At 31.3% G+C, this 23886-nt stretch overlaps 3 protein-coding genes across 5 annotated transcripts; 1 reads left to right on the top strand and 2 right to left on the bottom strand.

The window, feature by feature from the left end:
• Positions 1-828: 828 nt before the first annotated feature.
• On the top strand, positions 829-2482 carry LOC137835709 (lysM domain receptor-like kinase 3). Its single transcript, XM_068644325.1, has one exon. It carries the CDS (start codon positions 1062-1064, stop codon positions 2358-2360), a length of 1299 nt encoding a protein of 432 aa, XP_068500426.1. The 5' UTR covers positions 829-1061; the 3' UTR covers positions 2361-2482.
• A 2331-nt stretch (positions 2483-4813) lies between these two features.
• Positions 4814-5302, bottom strand: LOC137834410 (transcription factor TCP15-like). Its single transcript, XM_068642466.1, has one exon. It carries the CDS (start codon positions 5300-5302, stop codon positions 4814-4816), a length of 489 nt encoding a protein of 162 aa, XP_068498567.1.
• A 1146-nt stretch (positions 5303-6448) lies between these two features.
• LOC137835708 (phosphatidylinositol N-acetylglucosaminyltransferase subunit A) lies at positions 6449-12721 on the bottom strand. Of its 3 annotated transcripts, none has more exons than XR_011085118.1 (9): positions 12280-12721; positions 10677-10822; positions 9527-10099; positions 8137-8291; positions 7847-7937; positions 7577-7693; positions 7397-7500; positions 6921-7100; positions 6449-6835 (listed from the first exon to the last, which is right to left on the bottom strand). XR_011085118.1 is itself a non-coding variant. In XM_068644323.1 (9 exons), the coding sequence occupies exons 2-9, from the start codon at positions 10800-10802 to the stop codon at positions 6749-6751; spliced, it is 1344 nt and encodes a 447-aa protein (XP_068500424.1). In that variant the 5' UTR covers positions 10803-10822; positions 12280-12721; the 3' UTR covers positions 6449-6748. The 3 variants fall into 3 exon arrangements, 2 of the variants coding, with proteins under 2 accessions (XP_068500424.1, XP_068500425.1); XM_068644323.1 differs by having other exon boundaries at positions 6921-7011; XM_068644324.1 differs by having other exon boundaries at positions 6921-7011; positions 12270-12684.
• Positions 12722-23886: the final 11165 nt, after the last annotated feature.

Here is a 23886-nt window from a genome sequence, read left to right as displayed (position 1 = left end):
AGTTTAATTTTCGTACACCAGTTAATAATAAATACATCACCTATTAAAAAAAATATTTTTCAATAAATACATTACTTTTAACCAATACAAATATTAATATAATTTTTTTGAAATTTTATAATATTTTATTGAAGCAGATAAGACAGTTAATTTAAGTTTTTTCAAAGACAAATGCTGCCCAACGCTCTTATATACAAATTAGAAATTAAAAAGAGGGACATTTTCTGTTAAGATGCGAAAAAGTTCGTTTCTTATGATTTTTAATATATTTTTTAATATAATTTTAATTTTAATCTGTGTTTTTAGAACATTGATTATGACATTTTTTTAAAAATTAAATATGTACAAAAATGGAAGAAAGCTAGTAGTTTGAATAAGTAGATTAAAAAAAAGAAAAAAAAGAGGAAACTGTAGAAAAGTGTGTAAAACTGATAACACATAACATAATTATTATCAGTGGTTGTATTTTTTTTTCTCTTTTTGTCATAATAATGATAAATAATAAAATATTAATATTAAAAAATGATGATTAATAAAAGGATTAATAATAAATAAAGTCGTCTTTTTTTTCTATTAATTTTTAATTAAGCAAGTTTGTTCATTACTTTGAAACATTTTCCATTTCTTTTAGGTTTACCTTTATTAATTTGACTCAGAATTAATTAAAGTTTTGTGTAAAAAGTCAACGAATGCATCTAATGAAGCAATGGTCAACTTATTCTGACCATCTCTGCAACTTGTTAGCAGTTTGCACTTTACAGCCGTAGCCGCAAAATTGGGTGTCGACCCATTGAATCGGCAACTCCAGGGTGGGATAAGATAAGCTCACGGAACAAACGACATCGCATTGTTTAATAATTTTGGTTTTCCTATAAACAATCCACTGATAATTAATTAAACTGCATAAATTCAATTTAACTTAAAATTTCAAATTAATCATCTTTTCTCCTTTCTCTCTTCTAATCACCATTGGATCTTCCAACATCAAACTCCAAATACAAGAATTCATTTTGAAGACACTTTCTTCTTCTTCTTCTTCTTTTCTCCTTCTTCATTTGCTTATGTGCAAGACAAAGATGGCCACCAACGCGGCAAGTCCCACGCCCACCCCGCGAACACAACAAGGCCCAACCCAAAGCCCAAGACCATCCTCCCCAAGGCCCACTCTCAGGCCCACCACTTCTTTCTCCGACAAACCCTCCACTTCCTACGCCTCTACCGCCAGCGCTCCCTACACCGGCTCCACCGGCTACCGTCTCTCCTCCGACACCTCCACTGCCAGCCGCACCTCGCTCACCTCCCTCCGCGACACGCTCCCAGAAAACCCTAACATATACGATTTCTCGGAAATCTGCGCCGCCACCAACAACTTCCTCGCCAAGCGCCACTCCTCCTCCACCCCCTGCTGGCGCTGCACTCTCCGCGGAGCCGAAGTCATTGTCTTCCAGCGCAAGTTCAGCCGCAAACTCCAGACGAATCAGCTCCAGCAACTCCTCTCTGTCGTCTGCCGCAGCCACCACGTCAGCATCATCAAACTCCTCGGCGCCTCTGTCTCCGGCGACAACATCTACCTCGTCTACGACTTCGTCAACGGCGCCAGCCTCTCCGATTGTCTCCGCAACAAGAACAACGCGCGCTTCACTGTTCTCTCCACGTGGATGTCGCGAATGCAGGTCGCCGCGGATCTCGCGCACGGACTCGATTACATTCACAACAAAACCGGTTTGAACATCAATTTCGTCCACAACCGTATCAAATCCAGCGGTATCATCGTCACCGAACCTTCTTTCAACGCCAGGCTTTGCCATTTCGGCACCGCGCAGCTCTGCGGCGAAATCGACCTCCAAAGCGAGCAATTAGGCGAAATCTTTGAGATAGAGGAGAAATTTCCGCCGTCCCCGGCGAGATCCAGGCAATTCGAGGGCGTGCGGGGGTACATGGCGCCGGAATTTCAAGCCTCCGGCGTTGCGACTCAGAAGTCTGATATATACGCTTTCGGAGTGGTCATGTTGGAGCTCCTGTCCGGGGAGGAGCCACTGAAGTTTAAATTTGACGAGAAAACGCGCGAATTTCTTAGGACGTCGGTGATCGAGGCGGCGAGGGTCGCCGTGGACGGCGGCGATGGTAGCGTACAGGGAAAGCTGAGGATGTGGGTGGACCGGCGATTGAAAGACTCCTTTCCCTTGGACGTAGCTGAGAAACTGACACGTGTCGCACTGGAATGCGTGCACGTGGATCCAGATAAGCGACCAAACATGGGACTCGTAGCTGGAAAGATCTCGAAGTTTTATTTGAAGTCGAGGATTTGGTCGGACAGTATTAAGATTCCTGATATTACGGTTTCGTTGGCTCCTCGTTGAGTTCTTCATCTTCGTTTTCATGTATGTTCAATTAAAGTGACGTGTTAATGATTTTGAGATGATAGAAATGTAGAGTGATGAGAAAATTATTATTGAAATTACAGGCTTTGATTGCGACCGGAGTTGTGGAATATGATTGTTTAATCAGTCACTTTCGGAAAGATGAGCGCAATTTTATTATTGGAATTTGGTTTGATGACCATTTGGTACATAACGTATAATCTTAGTATAAAATAAAGCACGCCTTTTGTTACTTTTAGATTTGAATTTCAAAGGTGGAATGAATAATGTTGGAGAGGCTTAGGTATTCTGAGATCAGATTATTATTATTGATTATGAAGGTTGAAAGACCAAACAAGTCTTCATTTTATTTAAATTAAGGTAGATTTCCAAAACTAATTCCAAATGTGAACCATCAGATTATAACTAACATTTCTAAGATGAAGGTTTGTCATTTGAAGAAAAAGATAATGGTGTCTTCCAATGAACAACCAACATCTCAACATTATAAAGATATGATTTTCATACTGATTTAGAAATGGATACTCTTTCTAAAGATGGAAGAAACTTTTATCAAAATCTTAAAAACATAAACAACGTGAAAGATCTAAGCTTGTGGTGATTATTATATTTCCTCCTTTCTTTTATCTGTTTTAATTATGAAAAAAAATGTTCATTTTAGTAATTTTTTATTACTTTTTCTATCATATCGTTTAGTCCTTAAAATAATTTATAAATAATTTACAAATGTATTTATTTTTTATCAGATAACATGTATTTACTGTCTTAGATGGGAGAGATAAAGTAATAAAATAGAAAAATATACCACAAATTTATTAGAATAAAAAATGATTACATATTTTTGTTCTTGCAAAAATAAATTCAAAAATCATTTTAAAAAAAGGAACGGGTGAAGTATATATCAACATTTTATGTTTATTGAATATTTCTTAATCCATGTGCATTAACTTAAACATTAGTAATTATTTTTAACTGCCAGACTTTTAAAATATATTTGTTTTTAGCTTTCATTTTTAAATATAAATACAACATTAATTACTCTTTTGCGATTTATATCTTTACTTTATCATGATGTATTAGGTTACATATACATAATGTAGTGTTTAAATACAAAAGAGTAGAATAAAAAAAATTAAAATATTTTATTAAGATCAAGAAATTTTATTTCATTTATTGGTTTCTTCAAAATAATCTTAAACTGTCACTTAAAGAGAGAGATAATTATTTTCTTTTATCTCAGTAATTTCAATTTTAACTAAATGATGAGTTTTTAAATTAATTAATAATGGAGCATTAATATTTTATTTATTTTGTTCCCAAATTAATTATACTCCCTCTCTCTATTTATTAAAAGAGTGAAGTTATTTAAATAAAATTACTTCAAACAATAATATATTTACTGCTATTATTAATATGTGTGAAAGAACTTTAAATTGCAATCACTTTGGGATAGAGGAAAATGTTTTGGACTAAGATTATCCCAGTGTGGCTTAAAGTTTCATTAACACAAGTTAAGAATTTTGTAAAATAACTTTATAAAAATAATCTCAATTAAAGGCTTCACTTTTATTGCAATAAAAGAATAATCAATTAGGGGGGAAATAAGAAATAAAAACATTAATGTTTCAAAAGTGGGAACAGAAAGACATCTTTTTAACTTGAAAGTGAGAAAGATAGGATGAAAACATGTAAAAAAAAAACTATCAACATCTCATAGTAGAAGCCAAAGATTTATGTTTGACATTCTTCCTTTAATATGAGAAAATATTCATGGTAAAGATTATGTAAGAAATGAATGAGTATTAGAAGGATTGTGCCCTGTGTATTGTGTGGAGTATATGGAGTATTGTGTGGTACTGTGTACTGAGAAGAAAATTATTTGTTTTAAGGAACAAAATTGGCAAGAGAGATAAGAGAAGTGAGAGATTAATAGCGAGGATTATGTATTGAATATTCCAGACAACAATTGTAATTGATTTGAGACACTTGTATATTTTTTTCATTAATATATTTTGTCTTATCTAGAAACAAGACAAATGTTTATGTTTGACGTTTTCGTTGATATAAGATAATGATTTATACTCGACGTACCTAAAAAACATAAGCCAATTAACACAAACACACCAATCCATAGTTATTAAAAGGAAAGGGATTTGAAAACGCCAAATATTAGTTTAACACCTAAAGATAAAAACATAAATAAACATATGAATGATAAAACAAAATAGAATTTGGTAGTGTTTGCAAAATAAACTCTAAAAGTCCAACAAGAAATTGAGCAAGACTAAGTAATAAAAATAAACATCTGAATTTGTCCACTAGGAAATGTCGATTAATAGTATTTATGCACTTTGCTTCTGTGTCTACACAATTTGAACCTCATGTTAATTTCATAACTTCCCATATTAGTTACCATCGTTAAATTTGATTGTTTAATTGTCACGAAATCCTAAATCGGAGTGCTGCATCCACTCAAAGTCGAAATGGAAAGGGGGGATCGGCTGCTCTGTCCTTGCAACCGCAGCAACGGTGACTAAGTTGGCATCCTGAGCAGCAATTGTGTGTAGTGGCAGAAAGGTGGTGGTGGTGGCCATGAAGGTGGCGGCAGTGTCGACGGAGGTGGTGATGGAAGGCACAATGCCAGTGCCAGTGGCGGCAATAATGGCTGGCTCAGCCTTGTGTAAGAGCCATTCGATGGTCTCACCATCTGTCTTCTTGCCTAGCTCACGGGTGAGTTGGAAGATACGAGCAGCACAGATTGCTGATAGACGAACTCGGCGGTCTCTCCCATTCACCTTGATGTGGCGGTCCCCCTTACTGCCTCTGGAAGGAGGCCTCTTGTTTTTCACCATTGAGGGACCTTCCTTGGCTGAAAAAGATTCATATTCCCTCTCTACACTAATGTTATTCACTGAGCCCATTGAATTCATGATGTTGATCATCCAGTTTTAGCTGCAGCAGCAGGTTTATATAAACTGGTTTTGGGGACTCCTTACTCAGTAAATATATTATATTACTATTAATATTAGTACTATTACTAATTATTAATATTATTAATGTTAATACTATTATATTACACAGAATTATGAGGGCAGGGATTGACTGCAGTGTTTATTTTTAAGTTTCATAATGATAATTAATCAGGCCAGCGCATGATCAGAGTTTCAATATCTCATTTTCTGACACTTGTATGTGGTAAAGTCATTAATGATTTTCTGTAACTCCCTTTGTGAAGTAATTAAGCATGAGCACAAAGCATCATCCATTGGATACATGGTGCGTTACAGTTTCTATTCAAATTTGTCCTATGTTTCAGAGTAGAACTAGTGGCGCCTTTCAGAAAGTGAAATTGCCGTTACCAAAATGCACCGAGAATAAGGCATGGTAACTGTGTTGCAGTCACTGCTGGCACCACAGTTCAAAATTGCAACGTTCTTAGTTGTTTTCTCTACATGGCATTTTACAAGCTCAGTAAATAATCTCTAACTTCTTCATAAACATCCCCAATAATATTGATTAGATATTAATTAAAACAGACTATCAATTAAGATAGGGTATATTTATTTCCAATAATTAACCACATTGTACTTGGAAACATAGTCAGATATACACTTGAGAACACTTTTATTTGTTTTATCTTAATTGAAATATTAGAAACACATTCTTTACTATTTAATGGAATTTATTGAAAATTACAAATTTGTGTCTTACTTATTTAATAAGTTTCACTATCTAACTCATGATTTATAGTTCCTTATAAGTTTTTTTTAACCTGCAATAGAAAATGTAAAGCATGTTAAATAGGGTGTTGCTAACACTCATCCCACTAAGATCCTGGATTGTGAGTGGGAATTAGTCCAATTCTATAAATATACCCTTCATGTGAAAGCATTCACATATCTGTATTGTGTGTTTATGTGAGCTATTTATTTACTAAATAACATTTATTTTTCATTCCATGAAAGGGAGAACAATAAAATCTCATTTCATACAAAGAGCCGGTGCTTATTTGGATCAGTGTCACTATAGTTACTTCTGCAGGTTCATGGTTATGGTCAGAGATGCTCTTGTATAGAAAAATTTCGAACCTTGATTTCACAGTTCAATTTAGCATGTTTGACTACAACCTCAACAAGATAATGCTGACAGTATTAACACTAATTAGAACATACCGCACAGTTCTCTATACAGAATCCATTTCAACCACACATGTATCTCCAAGACCATTCATGCAAAGGATTGATGATTATCTCCATTTCAAGATCTGGGAACTCGGATTAATGTTACCACCATGCGTATTCCTTTTATTATTCTGCATATCTTATTAGTGGCAAAACAATTCAGCAAAAATAATGTATCACACCTACTCATTTCGCTGGGTTTTCTTCCAACATATCTTCATCACAGTTGTGAGGAAGACTAAAATCTGGCACCTCCTCAATATCATCTACAGGCTAATAATGAGAGATATACAAGCAATATGGTTACCAAAACGAAAATAAGATCAAATGTCAAACACATGCAAGACAGCAAACCTACCTGCCATAGTTCCAATAGCTGCCATAACAAGAAACCAACAATCATGACCAAGCAAAACAGCTTGCCTGCCCACGCTCCACAAAAGAGATATCTAAAAGAACAGAGACTGTCAGCACAGGTAGAAGTAACTCCTTAGGTCATTACAGCAAGTATGCTTTAACATTGAAATGGCATTAGTCTCTGAAAATAAAGAGGAAAATCTTAGAATTATTATAATCAGATTCGTACTCCTCCTTCTATTTGAACTACTACCGCTATAAAAAGAATTGTCATGGCAGCTGTTGAATGAAGATCCAAAAATACATTTCTATATCAAGTATCAACAAGCTTGTGTTACAAGCAGATTTAACAAAGCTATGCTGAAGTAGTTAACAAGGTCACATAACTAAAACCGAATTAACAATGGAGTTCCTATTACAGCTATCAACTATGTTACCATTGCAAGCAAATTGAACCAATGATGTTAAAGAGAGTACCGTGAGAGTCTTTCAAGAAGATTTTGATTGGAGCACTTCAGCGCGCGATCATATACAATTTCAGTTCTTTTGGCAACATCATGCCAATTGTAGAGTTCTCTCATCTATATAGATAACATTAAAAGAGGATCTAATTTAGGCACTAAAAGCATCAGAAAGACCACGAAGACAACAACTCACTCGATTGTGCATGACTTGCGGATCAATCTTTGGCAGCATAGATATTGCCTTTTGAATTGCATGCACCATATCACCAGGATCAGGCTCTGCCAAGACAACCATTTCATCCGGCAAAACCTATAAGCAAATAAGCGAATTGGTATCAAGTCCTTCAAGATAGCATTCAAATTACGTATTGAAATGACACTGTAGTTCATACACAGCACAAACAATATAAAAGGTATATATTCTCAAACTGAACCAGTATAGAGGGAAATATTTTGCATCTACCTCAGGAACTCCTCCGACTCTTGTGCTCACTGTTAATAATCCACAACTTGCAGCTTCTAATATGGCTATGCAAAAAGCTTCTGTTAAAGAACTGAAACAGTGCAAACATCATTAATGATTAAAATAGATATGCAATTAAGCATTGTAACAGTAGCTGACATGAGAACCCCAACATCTGACAATGAAAGAACTCTAGTGTCTAGGACTGCTCAATCTCCAGACTTAGACAACAGAACTATAAATTCGTTGTTCTAAAGCTTAAGGTAAGGAGAGACTTGCTAGAGCCAAACCTGTTTAAGAAGATGTGCCCAGATATTAGAACAGATCGAACTTGTACATGTTGGACAGCTCCCAACATTTCTACTCGATCTTGAAGTGAATGTTTTTCTCTCATCTCTTCCAACCGCACACGCTTAGGTCCATCACCTCCAATAATGAAACGAACCTTCAAATTGATAAGAGTTATGCGTTTGAAAGTGTATAATTACAAAGGAAGAAACTAATCCAAATCATTTCTATAGCATTCCATATTTCTCTTGGAACTTGCTTCCCGTATGAACACATCTATAAAGTAATGATAATGTATGCCTAAATCTACCAAACACAGCTATTTGTTCTGTCAATGGATAAAAAAGTTACATCACAGCGCAGACACATGCCTGAAGACTTAGTTTAGCACTGATATTTGGTAACATAAGCAGAAAGTTCATTCTGGAGCACATATCAAAGGATTAGTACTGTGTGCATTGGCCAAAGTACCGTACAATCTTCAAAAGAAATGCCTATATACTAACTATCTGAATGCAGCACAAGTTGCCTATTCATGTACATTTTTTACTGAATATTGTAAGCAGGAAATTGGGGAGCCTAGATCTTTCACCATCTATCTAAACGTAAATTTTGAAATTAAATGAGATATCTCACATGTTTGAGTTAGCTGATAAAAAATCATTGATGTCGAACAATATATGACAAAATTAACAAAACTTTCTTTTACTAACATTGTGTGCCTCATGTAATTCTTCATCATGAAAGTAGGCCCATCACTCATTTTTCTTGAAGGTTAACAAGAATTAGTCTCCTGCATGAAACTATATGACGTCCTACTTACAATCAGATTTTCTCTGGTAAATCTCCAACTCATCAAAAAGCATTATGAAAAGAACTCATTGGGGATGCTGTGGCTTTTAGAATCACTGCTGATAAGCCATTGCATCACATGTTTATTATTGTTATTTGGGTGAATATTTCATAAAACATTTCATAAAAGCTGCTCTGAAGTGCTACCAAATAAGAGATTGCTAAAAACTCTTCTAAAACTTATCTAAAATTACAAAAAACAGATATGTAGTGATAGCACGAATTATGAAATTATAATCCTACAAATAGAACTTAAAAAAAAGGCACAGGTACTTCAGGTATTGCATATATTTGATACACCAACTACGGCGTTAAAAACTAGTAATTGGGCTGTTCTCAACAGCATCTATAATATAATTCAGTCAGAGCAACACAAAAAGCGCACAAAGAAATTTTACCAAAGTTTGCAGCTTTGAACACTGTAATATAAAGCTAAAGCATTCTGAACAGGGCCTTTAGCTTATTCACGTCTCTTCCATGTAACAAATCGAAATCCAAATTTCCTAGCTATGCAAGACAACAATGTTTTCATCAACTCACATTGGGATGTAATCGGCATACTTCTGGAATTACTTCAACAAGTAAATCAACTCCCTTTCGATAAACCAATCTGCTAATAACAACAATAACAATTTCTGGTCCGCTTGGACGATTCACTGCAGGCTTGAAAATGGCAGTGTCCACAGCATTAGGTACGACAAAAACCTTCTCAGGTGGCAAACCTGACCGCAGCACTGTGTTTTCCTTGCTTGTATGGGAAACACAAATCGCCTGACTCACATCTGCCAAGGTAAACTGTAACACCTTGTTCATGTGGATACTTCCAACATCAGCAAAACCATATAGTGAATGATCTGTAAACACAACCTTGTATCCCATAGTTCTTGCATGCATTAGAGCTTCATGACAAAATGTTGAAAAGGCTTGGTGTCCATGCAACACTGTAATTCTTTCTCGGATAAGAATAGTTCTAATAATTGGTAGTAATCCATAGATCGTTGGTAATGTATTCTGCATAACAAACGGCCTCCATGGAACATAGTAGACTTTCAGACCACCAGTCATATATCTGACCCCAGACCGATTTCCATAAGCATGAGTTGCAACCACCACCTGAATAGCCATTTTAACCCTCAGCATAACTAAGCAAAAAGATTAAATTACTCTCATTCCCCTATATTTTGCATTTACAGCATAAACCTCCCATCCACATATATAATAGAAACCCATATCATGTGCAACTAAATCGAAGTGCTACTAAACCTAATCAATTTGTTAACTCAAGTATCCACTTGGTTTGCAAGATGAACTTAATTCGGGCACACGTCTAAATCAACAGTTCAAAATCAATTCTACCAAAATCTAAAACAAAAGGCAGTAAACTGTTGGATTTCTATAGTCAACGTTTACAAGCGTGTTCACATGAATATTAATTAGCAATCATAAGACGGTTCATATTTTATCTCGATAAATGAGAATTGAAAACACGCATTTGAGATTTGAGCCACCCAATTTCATCACACAAAAATTCAGACTGCATTGAATCTATATCCCTAGTTTACATCTACCCTGGCATGTTGAATCAGCATAGTGGAACCTCCAATTCAGTTCTCCTTAAATGAAACCGTAGTGAGAAAAATACAAAGTTCTCATAATTGAATGAATGAAAGAAACAAAAACACTGGTTTACCTTGTGGCCTAGCTTGAGCAAACACTGTGAGAGGTAATATATGTGATTCTCCACACCACCAAAGTTGGGATAGAAAAAATCTGACACCATCAGGATTCTATGCTTTTGATGATCACCCATCATCATGTCCCCTCACACACATATATCTGCATGCATAATAACAATCGTATTAATAATAAATAATGATAACAATAATAATAATCAGAGAAATCATGCGCTATGAAGGCTCTGCAAACCCTAATACGATCGAGAAATGAAAGACACAACAAGAGTGGAAGCAATGACTCACTTGAAAACGTTTTATTGAAAACCAATGACCCCGACAATGGTGGAACCAAGACTGACTCACTTGAAGAAGCTTGTATGTATAACCAGAAAAAGAATATGATCACGAAATCCTTGCCAGAAAAATCGAATTGAAAAACAAGATTCAATGTTCAACACAAATGGAGAATGTTACTTTCCAGCGAAAAGAACACCAATGCAATTTTCTGCCTCTTACCAATTTTTTGAACTAGGTTTAATTTATCTAAATATCTGCCGATACTAATAAGTTTTATGTTATAAATTTTGCTAAAAGAAATTAACATTTATTAACATTTTAAATAAATAAATAGTTTCTATTATTGGTGAAATAATGTGCCAGTACAAAATCGTCTTTCACTTATATTCAATAAGAAACAAATTAGTTTAAAGTGTACAATTATAATCATTAAATTTTAACACGGTTACTCTAATTTAACAAATTCGTCTGATATATATGAAACAACTGGTATTTGTAAGAAAAATCTTGGCATAAGAGTTGGTGTTACAAACTCGGTCTAATTCAACCATATATGGATTTCCATAAGTCTACCTAAATCGTCTTTAGGTATTATAATTAGTAATAAAAAAATATTTTTCATGCATTAAATTACAGGATTTTATACATCAATAATAGTAATGAGAATTTACCCAATGACAAGATATTGATTGTATTGACTTTTTGAATGATGACTTTATCACTTATGCCTAGATTGACTCAGATGAGGAAGCGAGCCATAAAAAAAGTTCACTGCTATCATTAATTTAAAATTATCAAGTTTTATAGCTAATAAATCCATAGAAAAGTTCACTAAACCACAATTAAAGAAACATATAAAAATATACACGAGCTCATACAATGTATAATAATGTATAATGTATCACTTCACATTTAGAACCACTAAACCACCAAAAAGTACAAAAAAATGTCTAGGTGATACAAAACAGGAAGGTAATACACCAAAACCACAAAGAGCCACAACTCTCCCTACACTTAGATAAGCCCCAAAGTGTGACCTATCACAAAAGAGCCTAGTAATGCCCCTAACAGTGGCAAACCATGGACAGAAAAACAGAGACAAACCAAAGCCCTGCACATTCTCAGCTCAATAACCCAAAAAGAAACCATAAACCAGAGTAAAACTCCTGCAACATCTATGCCAAAATAAATCTGCATGGATTATTTTTTCCAACAAAACCTTAACCAAAAAACCAGTAACTTCCTGCAAACAAAGAGAGCAGCATACAAAAAATTAGATTCTATTTTTTCCTATAATTTCTGTTACATACTAAACAAAACCTGAACGAGTGCAGCGGTGGTGGCCGGAGGTCGCGCGGTGGTGGCGATTGGGCAGAGTACGTCGCGTAATGGTGACGGTTCGTGAGGGTCGGGTCGGTGTTTGCAAAAATCCCGAGCACACGGGATCAGGTACAATGGCAAAGGGGGGAAGCTGGACACTGCTAAACCGAAAGAGATTGCTCAGTTTAGATGCTCGTTCGTGCGTGCGGTGTGCCAGATTGTTGATCGACAACGTCCCGCGGCGGTTCGTGCGGTGTGCCCGATTGCAGATCGACGGTGGTGTCTTTGGCTGGTGCCGTTGGGGGTGGAATTACGGTTGCCGTGATTTAGGTTAATTGGGATTTTTTTTTTACTGAATGAAGAATACGTGAAGTGGGTGGCTGGTTTCAATTCAGTTTTATTTTTTTTTATTGAAGTGAAGCTGGCTTAATTAAGAATACGTGAAGTGAAGGTGGCTGGGTTCCAATTTAAATTCAACATATTTTTTATTTTTATTGTTTTTCGTTTTTTAATTATTTTGTTTTTTAATTTTAATGAAATAATATAAATCACATTTAATTTTTTATGTTATTTTTTTTTAAATTGTTTAGTTATTTTAATTGAATATAATTTATTATTATAATTTAAATAAATATTTGATTACTTTAAGTAATTAACTTTTAAATAATCTAAATAAAATAAAATTAAATTACTTTATGATGGATCACACGTAAATCACCACTTATATATTCTTTTCTATTTTTAATATATTTTTGATTTTTTTATTGTTTTTTTTTCAATTTTATTATTTTTTAATTTTAATCAAATATAATAAATCACATTTAATTTTTTATGTTATTTATTTTTAAAATTGTCTATTTAGTTATTTTTAATTGAATATAAATAAGTACAATACTTATAGAAACAATAAGTAAATAGTTAATGGGATTCTTTAATAGTGATCTCAAGTCTCTTTTATAAACTATTTTTAGGTTAACACTTATAACAACCTTATTTGATTGGAATAGTCTTTTACAATTCGCACAATCTTATGCAGAGAATCTTCTCTCCTTGGAATGCATAAATCATAACAGAATGGTCGTCAGAGTACCAATCATAGTTGAATCTTCTCTCCTTGGAATGCATAAATCATAACAGAATGGTCGTCAGAGTACCAATCATAGTTGAATCTTCTCTCCTTGGAATGCATAAATCATAACAGAATGGTCGTCAGAGTACCAATCATAGTTGAATCTTCTCTCCTTGGAATGCATAAATCATAACAGAATGGTCGTCAGAGTACCAATCATAGTTTAAGTGTAATCTACCTGTGTAATAAATTTTAAATGTTCTGCATAAAAACTTTTATCATAGTTTGATATTATACAAATATTTAAGTTAACTACGTGAAAAATAATTTCTAAATTAAAACCGTAAATAAAATTGAAAGCTGGCATCGCCACCTTTTCATTTTTCATTCTAAAAAAAATTCTAACTTTGTTCCAAAATAATAGAGTTATGCCAAAGCATTTAACTAATTAATTATTATTTTTAATTCAACCAATCCTTATAATTAGTTATATTTTTCTTGTTAAAACTTCTATTTTGAATTATAGCACATGACAACACAGTAATGCCTTATATTTTGTCCCAAACAATTTTTAAAATTTAGAAGAAAAAAAATCAATAAGAGAATGTTGCCAAAGTAAAATTAACTTATGTTTGATAAAGGGGAGTTTCTTCCTACACCCTCACATTTTTAGTAACCCCATATTTTTCTTCTTGCACTCTACTTTTTTGAAATATCTAAAAATATTCTTTGGGTAATTTCGGAATAGAAGTTCTCTGAGCAAAATTATTTCCAGAATAGAGGTTCGTAACTAAAGTGTATTTCTGGATTAGAAAATCTGAAAGACAAAAAATCATTTCAAAATATTTTTTCTGGAACACATTTTTTTTATTTATGAATTGATAAATCTGGAATTAATAAAATATATTTCAGAAAATATGTTCCAAAAATATTCTAGAAAAAGCTATTCAGAAGTCATTTTTAAAAGGGGTAAAATAGTCTTCTTAAAAAATGATGGGGTGCAGGACAAAATTTGTTAGGGTGCAGGAAGAAATAGTCTTGATAAAGTACTTAACATTCATGTTTCATTCGGCCCACAGGTTACATAGCCCTTTTCCTTCTGGGCCTTTATTTTTTTATGGATATGTTGGCCTAATAAAAATAATTAAAGAAAAGTGCAGACCGAAATACAATTAAAGGAAAATAGACCAAAAATCTAAAATGAATATTTCTACTATATGAAGAGGGTAATAAGAAACTTTGAATGTGAAATTATATAACATTTTCTATATATATAATAAAGTTATATAATATGATTTATTTTTATCTTCTTTTTTTCTTATATAATAAAGTTATACAAATCCAATTTCTCATTTTTCCAAAATTTGCTCAATTTTACTATTTCTTTCCAAACACCTTTTGTATAAGGACAGGTATAGAAAAGCAAAAATTGTTCGGTTATTTTTCGGCCTTAATTCATAAAACAAATATTTTCCTCTAGTTAAATTTCAAAAAAATAAATTCATAATTAACCCATTAAAAATATATCTAGCAAAAATTTACGAATGGATTTTTTGATAATATAATGCCCATTTTCAAGGGACAAAATGAGTGGGAAAGTAAATATTTCCTAAGTTGTATTAAATAACTATGGTAACATAATGAAATGACAAAAGAAATCTAAGTGAACAAGAAAAAACAATAGTCTAAATTACAATTTTTGTTTAATTCTTGATTTTTCTTCTTCATCTTTTTCTCAACTTTCTTTACTCTTTCGATTTTAAAAAGTTACACTTTTGGTTTAATTCTTGATTTTATATTTTAAATAAATGTGTTAAGTTTAAGGTTCTATTGTATCATTTAAAAAATAAAATAAATATTACAATTTTGACCAAAATTACAATTTTTATAAAAGAATAAAAATCATGGAAAAAAAAAGAGAAATCAAAATTGTAAATCAAGAATGAAATAAGAACAAATATTAAGATTTAATCAAAATAATAACAACGAGAGATATTAGGAATTGGAATAAGTAAATAAGAGTATTTAATATTTACGAAGTGAATAGATAAAATAGGCAAGGGCTTTACGTTTTCATTTGTAACTACGTTGGAGTTTCAACAAACACTTTAGATTAATTGAAAATTAGAAAAAAAACTAAAAATAAAAGTACAGGTGATAGAAAGAGGAGGACCAATCTTGAGCCATCGTGTTTGTTTTATGAGGAATTTAATTGAAATATATATTAATGATGTATATTTACTAATGAAAAAAATATTTTCTTTGACGGTTAAAGCATATTTTTATTATATCGATTTTAAATGCAAGCAATATGGAAAGCCTTTATTTTTTATGATGATTGTATAACGATTATAAAAAAATTGTTTTCTATATCGAGGAGGATGTGTGTTATGTGTGGGTCTAAACTTGAAATAGTAAATAATCTTTTCTTCACATATAAAGTAACTTCTAAAGTGTGGTATATGTCTAATGTTTGGGGTGGTAGGGTCTCTATACATTGTGATAATGTTATACAACATTTTGAACAAATAGGCCTTGCAGATATAAACTACTCGGGAAATTGTGTCTGAAGATGTATGTGGATTGCCATTATTTGGAGAATTTAGAATCATATGAATGCGATAATTTTTAATAATGTAGTGGTGGATCCTGTTGAAATTTTTGTTATGGCCCCAGTAAAGGTGTGAACATGGGTAACCTATAAATTCCTAAAGTCAAATTTCTCTTATTTTGATAGGTGTATTAATGTATATAAATGTTTAAAATCACTACATCGATGGTTAACGTATTTTCTCTTCTTTTTGGTTGGTTTTTGTTTTGGATGAGATGACATTTTGTTGGGTACAACTATAGGCACAACTAATGTGTGGGAAGTTGTAGTAGATAGCAAGGAAGCAATTTTTTCCTTAGAGCTGCCATGTTTTATATCCTGGAGTTGGGTCGTTGTTGGCTTTCTTGATAGATGTAGTATAATGTATATGTGATGATATTTTGATAGAGATTTAGGTTTACCAGCTCTATATGTGCAGAATATGGCTATGTTCCTTTTCCTCTGCCAAACCTCACCTCTCTAGCTTTGAGGATTTTTGTACATGGGTTGGAGTACCCCTAGTACTCCCATTTATTAAATTTTTATAGCAGATTAAAAATATATACATAACTATTTCTCATGTGCATTCATCCATACATTTCAAATTGTCCTCAATAGCATAAAGATATATACATACTACATGCAAGATAAAATACATCATTAAATACAGATCCTATTATTCTAAATAAATGTATAAGCACAAGTTTCTTATCTATACATGTTTCAATATAGAGAATATCGTTTGATGAACTTATTTTAGCATGAGTGTTTGATTTTTACTTTAGTACTTAAGTAAAAAAGTTATTACTTGAGTGAAAATTGTTGCTTAAAGGAGAAATCTCCATACAATAAGTTTTATGTCTTTGCTTTAATTTGCTCAAGCAAAAATCACTCACTTTAACAAAAATAAAATAAAATAGAAATTATTTTAAAAATAAAACATTTTTCATGATGCAATATAATCTACTAAATAGTTCACAACAATTCCAACACTAGTATATACTTATTTTACATTCCATAACATAAAAAATGTGTTTCTAAATAATAAAAAAATACTACCTCAACCAAAAACAACATATTATTCAGTTTTACCAACTTTATACTTCATCAATTTTTATTTCAAATATTACTAAAACATTCAAAACTTCATATCTCTTTAGTTTAATTCCAACACTATCCACCTCACAGAGAAAGAGAATTCGACCACACACACACATAAATATATATATATATATACATACACTAGTGCAAAAATGTTAATTTACGACAATACATTCACAACGATTTTTTTGTCAAATGTTGTTCATCAAAACGAGGTGCAATTTTCGAAATTAAACGAGTCTAAAATGACGACTATGAATTAAAACACCATTTTAGACCAAAGCTTTTGGTTTACAAAGGCGGCTATGAGTGGTAGCCGCTATTTTAGAGCAAAGCGCTTTGGTCTACAAAGGCTTTAGAGCAAACGCTTGGTCTATAAAGACTTTCGTATTTTCTTTGTCTTCTTGCGCTTTGTCTTCCTTCTTTGCTTCGTGCTCTCTCTGCTTCTTCATCTTCGAGCTCTTTGCCATTGTGTAAGTTTCTTTCATTCACTCACTATTGCTTATTTGTTTCTTTTTTTTGTTTCTCTTATTTGTTTGTGTCCTCCATTGTTCGTGAAGGTTTTCATTGTCTATTATTTCTTTGTCTTCCACCACCGCTGTCTTCATTGGTTGTTTTTTGAGCCTCCATTGGTTCTTCGTTGCTGCTAGTCGTCGTCGATGTCTCTTCACCACCATCGTTGTTGATATTAGAGCACCATGTGTGTTGAGATTAGGTAGGGTATAAAACGCAACTTTTACCATAGTCGTCATTTTAGACTAAATGTAAAACGACAGCTAGATAATCGTCTTATTTACATAAAGAGAATAGACTACGCACTGAAAAACAACTATAAAAAACCACCATTTTAAGATTAAAATGACCGTCATTTTTCACCTTTTCTACATCAGTGATATATATATATATATATATATCCATAATCAACTATATAAAATTTCATTTTAATTAAGCATCACTATAATAGATTCTTAGATTATCAAATCATACCAAAACTTTAGATAAAGTAAAATGAAGTAAATGTATTATTTTTCTTACCTTAATTTAGTGCTCCATAAAAAAAAAGTTAGTGATTAAACAATATTGATGTCCTATTTTTGTTATCAAGAAATCTATTTCATAAACTAAACATATCATTCCACATCTCATATAATCTCATTCACATGTTAAACATATTGAATTATTACTTTACCACAAATTTATATAAGTTCATGGGTATAACACATTAATTTTTTTTTCTTATATATATATATAATTTTAATATATAAGTGAAATAATAAGTAGTATAATAATATTTACAAATAATTTGTTTCGATATGATTTAATTCCTAAGTATCAAATACAAACTGAATTAAACTACAAGATTTAGAAGAAGAAAAAATCAAATTGATCTAATTTTTATTTTATTTTAACCTATTGTAATTTTTCTATCAGTTTCAAACACCTCTAGTAATCATAACTTTTATATATAACAATAATAATATTTTTATGATTTTCGTCATAGTCAGTCTATCTCAATGGGGAATGTACCCTACCTTAAATTCTAAAACAAATTATGATGGCCTTTGTTTTACAACCACATTTCCTACGCAAATGCCACAAACCAACGTGTCTCAATGGCTTATAAAGGCAAAGTATACCCTACGTTTGACGGGTCACTGCCACAAAAGACCACCTACTATGCAGGCCCCTTCAGAATTTAATAACTCGTGTTGTATAATGGCTCTGTATAATTTAAAAGCCATATTTCTATATATTTATAAATCTCATAACTTTTCAAAACTTATTTTAATAGTTTTTTTTTCAATTTATAAAAATAAGTATTCTATTTTAACGAACTTCATCGTAAATAACATAAATTCTTATGTCATTAAATCTAAGTAACGATTTGGTCAATCCAGTTATGAATATGTTGACTCTCATTGAATTGAATGTTGAATGGATGTAAAATACATTAGTGAAGAGAAGTTAAACAATATCTTATAATATAAATATATATTTATAATATATATGTTCAAAATGACAGAATGTTTCTGAAACAAGATATTCATTGTAAGAAAAAAATTTGAAATTCAAAGTTTTTTAAATAAAATCACACACATCTCAAAACCATTTTTTCATATTAATATATATATATATATATATATATATATATATATTTATTACTGTGTTGATACTATAATGCTGCTGAGCTCAGTATACGATGAAATTATTGTAAAGACAGAGCCAGGTGAACTTCGAAAGTGGAGAGAACAAGACGCTCTAATTTATTTACTTCAAAATGGTACATAGAATTATAACATTAAATCTTTAATCCTATAAATTTGTTTACTGAAATATATAACAGTACTATCAAATTTAATAGCTAAATCTTATAAAATTCTTCAATATAAAAGTTGTAGAAACATTTTATGACATAAAAAAACTTACAAAAATTAAATTGAAATTTTTAAAAAATAATTTTTTAAATCTGATTTGGTGAACTATCTTTTTTTAATTCTTTCTAGTATTTATAAACTTTATCTTACTAGTTAAGTTGGGATTAAAGTTTATTTGTAAAATAATATCAATCTATTTTAATAATATTTGTTGAATTGTAGTGTTACTTATTATTATTGAGATATTTATACGTTGAATTTGTAACCATACAAATCTCCAACATGTTGTTTGTTTTGATGCATTATCAAAGGACTTTGACATATGAGCCAGACGTATCTTATAGTCATTTTTTCATGAGGGGTCCAAAACACAATGGTTAATGTTGTATATGTACCTCAACAAAATATCAAAAGGTTACAATTTTCTCCAAAATTATTAGATGACAAATATTTTTATTACAAAATGGATAAATTATAATAAAAAAAAAATTGTGTAGAAAAAAATTGTGAAAAATTATTTTTATCATGTAAGACTTTAAAAAAAAAATCAATAACTGAATTTTACATTAATGATTTTAGTGTAAATTTTATGCAACTACAGTACAACTTTAATTATATAAAATTTATAGTAAAATTGTAGATATTACGCTGAATATCTTTTTCAAAAAGATTTAAAATATAAATAATTAATTAAAATTTTAACAAATTTTATAGAAAAAACTTTCCATGTTAATAAATTCTATGTGTTTGTTTGAAATTTCAATCTAAGTAGCAGTATTAGGTATGAGACTGACACCCGAACGTATAATCTTTAATATATATAATCAATAAAATTTAAAATATATATTATATAATTATAAATTATATAAATTGATAATAAATTTTTTTTTATAAATATATTTAAATTTTTTTATTTTTTATTGTTGATTAAAAAAAATTTATTATTTTTATAATTATAATAAAAATTTATACAATAAATTTGAGTTTTTAAAAAATTAATGTATTTTTCATTTTTAAAATTATGTTATAATCATAATAAAATTAATATATTAACATTTCATCCGGACATATTATTTAATATGTTTGTTGGAACCTCGTAGATTTCAATGAATCATTTATTTTATAATTAAATTAGACTTAATTTATTTTTTCTTAATATCTCTTAATCTAAAGTTGGTGAGAAGATAGTACCACATCTTTCATTCACCTTCCTACTCCTCCCACTTTATAGAAGGCCTGCAAAAGAACTGAGGTACTCCACTGCAAACTCATGAAATTAATTTCTTTAATCTCTAACCATGCCAACAGCAGTGTAGATACTCTCTTTCTGGTGGCTAATAACTGAACGTTCGTTTATACCTTTCTATAAGATACTTTTTTTTGATACAGTGAAACGTGGGAAGTGTAGATGATAGAAAAAAGAAAAATGTTAGGAGAAAAGAGAATTATTAAATAAAAAAAAATGGAAATTATTGTAGAGGTTGACCTTTAAGTATCTAAAATTAGAAAATAAAGATGAGAGGGGAATGAAAGGTGACAGGTGAAGAGGGTGCGTGTCACGTGGGCGGCACTGCTAGGTGATATCGCATTAAAGAAAGTGTACGGAGGGACCCAAAGCCACGTGAAGGGAGCATGGAGTTGGAAGCAAGTCTGTGTGAAGGAGCAGTTTCCACGGTTTCCACTTATCCTTCTCACCATTTCTCACCTTTCACTTTCTCCTTCTTTCAATTCATCACCTTCTTCGACTCAAATCAAAACTATCTCATCATACATAAACATGCACACACAACAAATTAACACCACTTTTTAAATGTATGTTAATATATCAAGATAAAATAAAAATACACAATTTTATTTAAGTTATAATATATATTAAACTCTCTGTAAAATAAGCATTTTATAATCGAATAGTTAAGTTTTGATTAATATTAATTAGATTCAAATATCGAATATTCACTTCATTCCAACTATACTTCCAGTTGGAAATCTAGGATTAGAGATTAAGACATTTCATAATAGATAAATGAGTGCAAATCTTATCTTATAAGTAAATTTTATAAGGTTGAGTTAGGTTTGTAGGAACTAATTGAAAGAAATAAGAGAAGACAAAAGGTCGTAGAAACTGATTGAACGTAATTGTACAAAATTACAAAACTGTTGAACTGATTTATTCATTTTGATTTACTTAAATAATATATATAATAAAATTACAATTACTGGAAACTAAACAATAAGAATACGAACAGCCTGACCATTAATGTAATAACAACAGTAAATATTTTTTTAAGGGTAATAAAATCAGAATTAATAACCAACATTTAAGGATAATAAAATCTGAATTAATAACTAAAAAGGTTTCTTTTCAAAATGATATCAAAGTCATTTTGAATTTAATGACAGTTTGTTGAGTCTATCGTGTCACTTGTTATCGAATCACTGTCAGACCATCTATAAATATATAGTATTACATATGAATTGATAATACAAACCTCAACTTATAAGTGAGTTAAAAAAAAAAAAGAATAAAACACTATCGAAGAAAAAAAAATTATCAAACCGAAACCAATAACAATTACTCTCTAATCCCTATACAACTATGATATAATTTGATGTTAGGCATGAACACTCCCTACAAATATAGGACATGGAAGACAATCTATGAGAGGACTTTTGAATAATAAGTGATTGATAAATAGGTAATGGAGTTATGTTTAATGAAAGATGAGGTGTGATGTCAGGTATATTAGAGAATGTACTGTGGTGAGTGGACCCATTAAGTTTTGAAGAAGAAGTTGAAATGTAAGGATGAATGTTGGAAGCGTGTGCGTGTTGGTGCAATTACTCACCACTTCAACCAGTTTCATTGCCTAGTTAGTAACGATCATCGCATTCAATGTTCAATCAAGCATCCCTTGCTTTGTCACTCTCCAGGACCACTTCCACTCCTTTTCCTCATACCTCACCTCCACTACTTTCTCTTACTTAGTTTCCTTTTTATCTATATTTTATATCTTCTCTTCTTTTCTTCTATTATGTTTTCTATATAATTAAATTAAAGATTAAATATGTTTTCAGTTATTATATTATAACTTCAAATTATTATTTTTTATCAAATTTTGGATCGTCAGGTGTTTGTAATATGAAATAAATCCTTTTTAATGTAATATTGATATTTGAATCACACGACGAGACCTAAGTAATATTGATCCACTTGATACACAATTCGTCGTTATACTGGTAATCTCTGAATTTTTCAAAGTTCTTCTCCACCGGTCGATGGGGTTACCTGCGATTGTACTCCAACGCTCAAGTCAGTGCTAGTGATTAATTTGTTCTCTTAGGATATAAAAAACGTACTTTTCCTCATTTCAGAAGTCTTACTTATAGGTTGACCTGGACCTCTACCTGCGTGGGCCAGATTATCAACTCACCAAGATGTGTGTAGTGGCTCTCAGTAGTGTTGGTGATTTTCTGATAATAGGGGAGTGTGTTCGAAGTGTCTTTGACTCATTCAACGCCAATTAAAATCGTTTTCTTAGCACGTATTTATTATGTTGTATTATTAATTTACGTATTCGGTCGTAGGGTTTCAACCAGTACAAAATCATAGAAAAAAACTAATTTAATGTTAAAAAAATATATTTAACCTTAAATCAAGGAAAAATGGAAACTTTGTGACCATGATTCCCGGTGATTAAGACACAAAACACCATTATAAAAATAATTATTTTTTTCTTACTGATTTTTCTTTTGAGGGAATAATTTTTAAGCAGCTACGAATCAGTGATGGTGAATTAGGAGAAACGAAAAAGAAAGAAATTGTACCGTGGCTATGGATTTTGTTGATGAAAAAAAAAAGAAAGAGAGAGAGACAGTTTGTACGGATTGGGCCATGGTCTTCTGATGTGGAACAGGTGGTGGGAGCCTGCCTTTGACAACAGAGGCAAAATTTTAGGAAATGTTTTAAATAGTTTTTTCTCATTTCTAATAAATTTACGATATTTTGTATATGATTTTTTTTTTCACAATTTTTTTATTTCAATTTGGTCTCTACTTTTTATTTGTATCTATTCAATGATGATCCTCTCTATTGACACGTTAATAGTTAAGTAATAAAAATGTTTCTATTTTGGTTTCTAATTTATTTTTCGTTTGATCTGATTAATTATTATTCATATTTTAATGTAAAAAATTATTTCTAAAGTGAGTATGTAAATAGTGGAATAAAATTAACTCTGTATATATACGTTAATTTTCGTTTATTTTTCAAAATAAGGTTATTTTAAAAAAAATTAGGTTTATGAAAAAGTCATGTTAAAGTGATAAATTTTCTTGTAATTTTTTTAAAATAATACAATTTTATTGTAAAAAAGTGAATTCGTACTATTAGACTTTAATACAATCAGCATGAACTGACTTCTCCTATTTTTTTAAAAATAATTTTATTTCAATAATAAATAGAAAAATCGTCC

This window comes from Phaseolus vulgaris, chromosome 5, assembly GCF_000499845.2.
Source record: "Phaseolus vulgaris cultivar G19833 chromosome 5, P. vulgaris v2.0, whole genome shotgun sequence".
Lineage (NCBI taxonomy): Eukaryota > Viridiplantae > Streptophyta > Magnoliopsida > Fabales > Fabaceae > Phaseolus > Phaseolus vulgaris.
This window is presented reverse-complemented; position numbering and strand designations above follow the sequence as displayed.

Bases quoted from the DNA above. Each gene is read 5' to 3' on its own strand.
- LOC137835708 (XM_068644323.1), bottom strand. From the start codon at position 10,802: ATGATGATGGGTGATCATCAAAAGCATAGAATCCTGATGGTGTCAGAT. The intron at 10,100-10,676 runs GTAAACCAGTGT...ATGGCTATTCAG, and splicing joins TGCTCAAGCTAGGCCACAAG to GTGGTGGTTGCAACTCATGC. The intron at 7,694-7,846 runs GTAGATGCAAAA...ATTTGCTTATAG, and splicing joins GAGTCGGAGGAGTTCCTGAG to GTTTTGCCGGATGAAATGGT.
- LOC137834410 (XM_068642466.1), bottom strand. From the start codon at position 5,302: ATGGGCTCAGTGAATAACATTAGTGTAGAGAGGGAATATGAATCTTTT.
- LOC137835709 (XM_068644325.1), top strand. From the start codon at position 1,062: ATGTGCAAGACAAAGATGGCCACCAACGCGGCAAGTCCCACGCCCACC.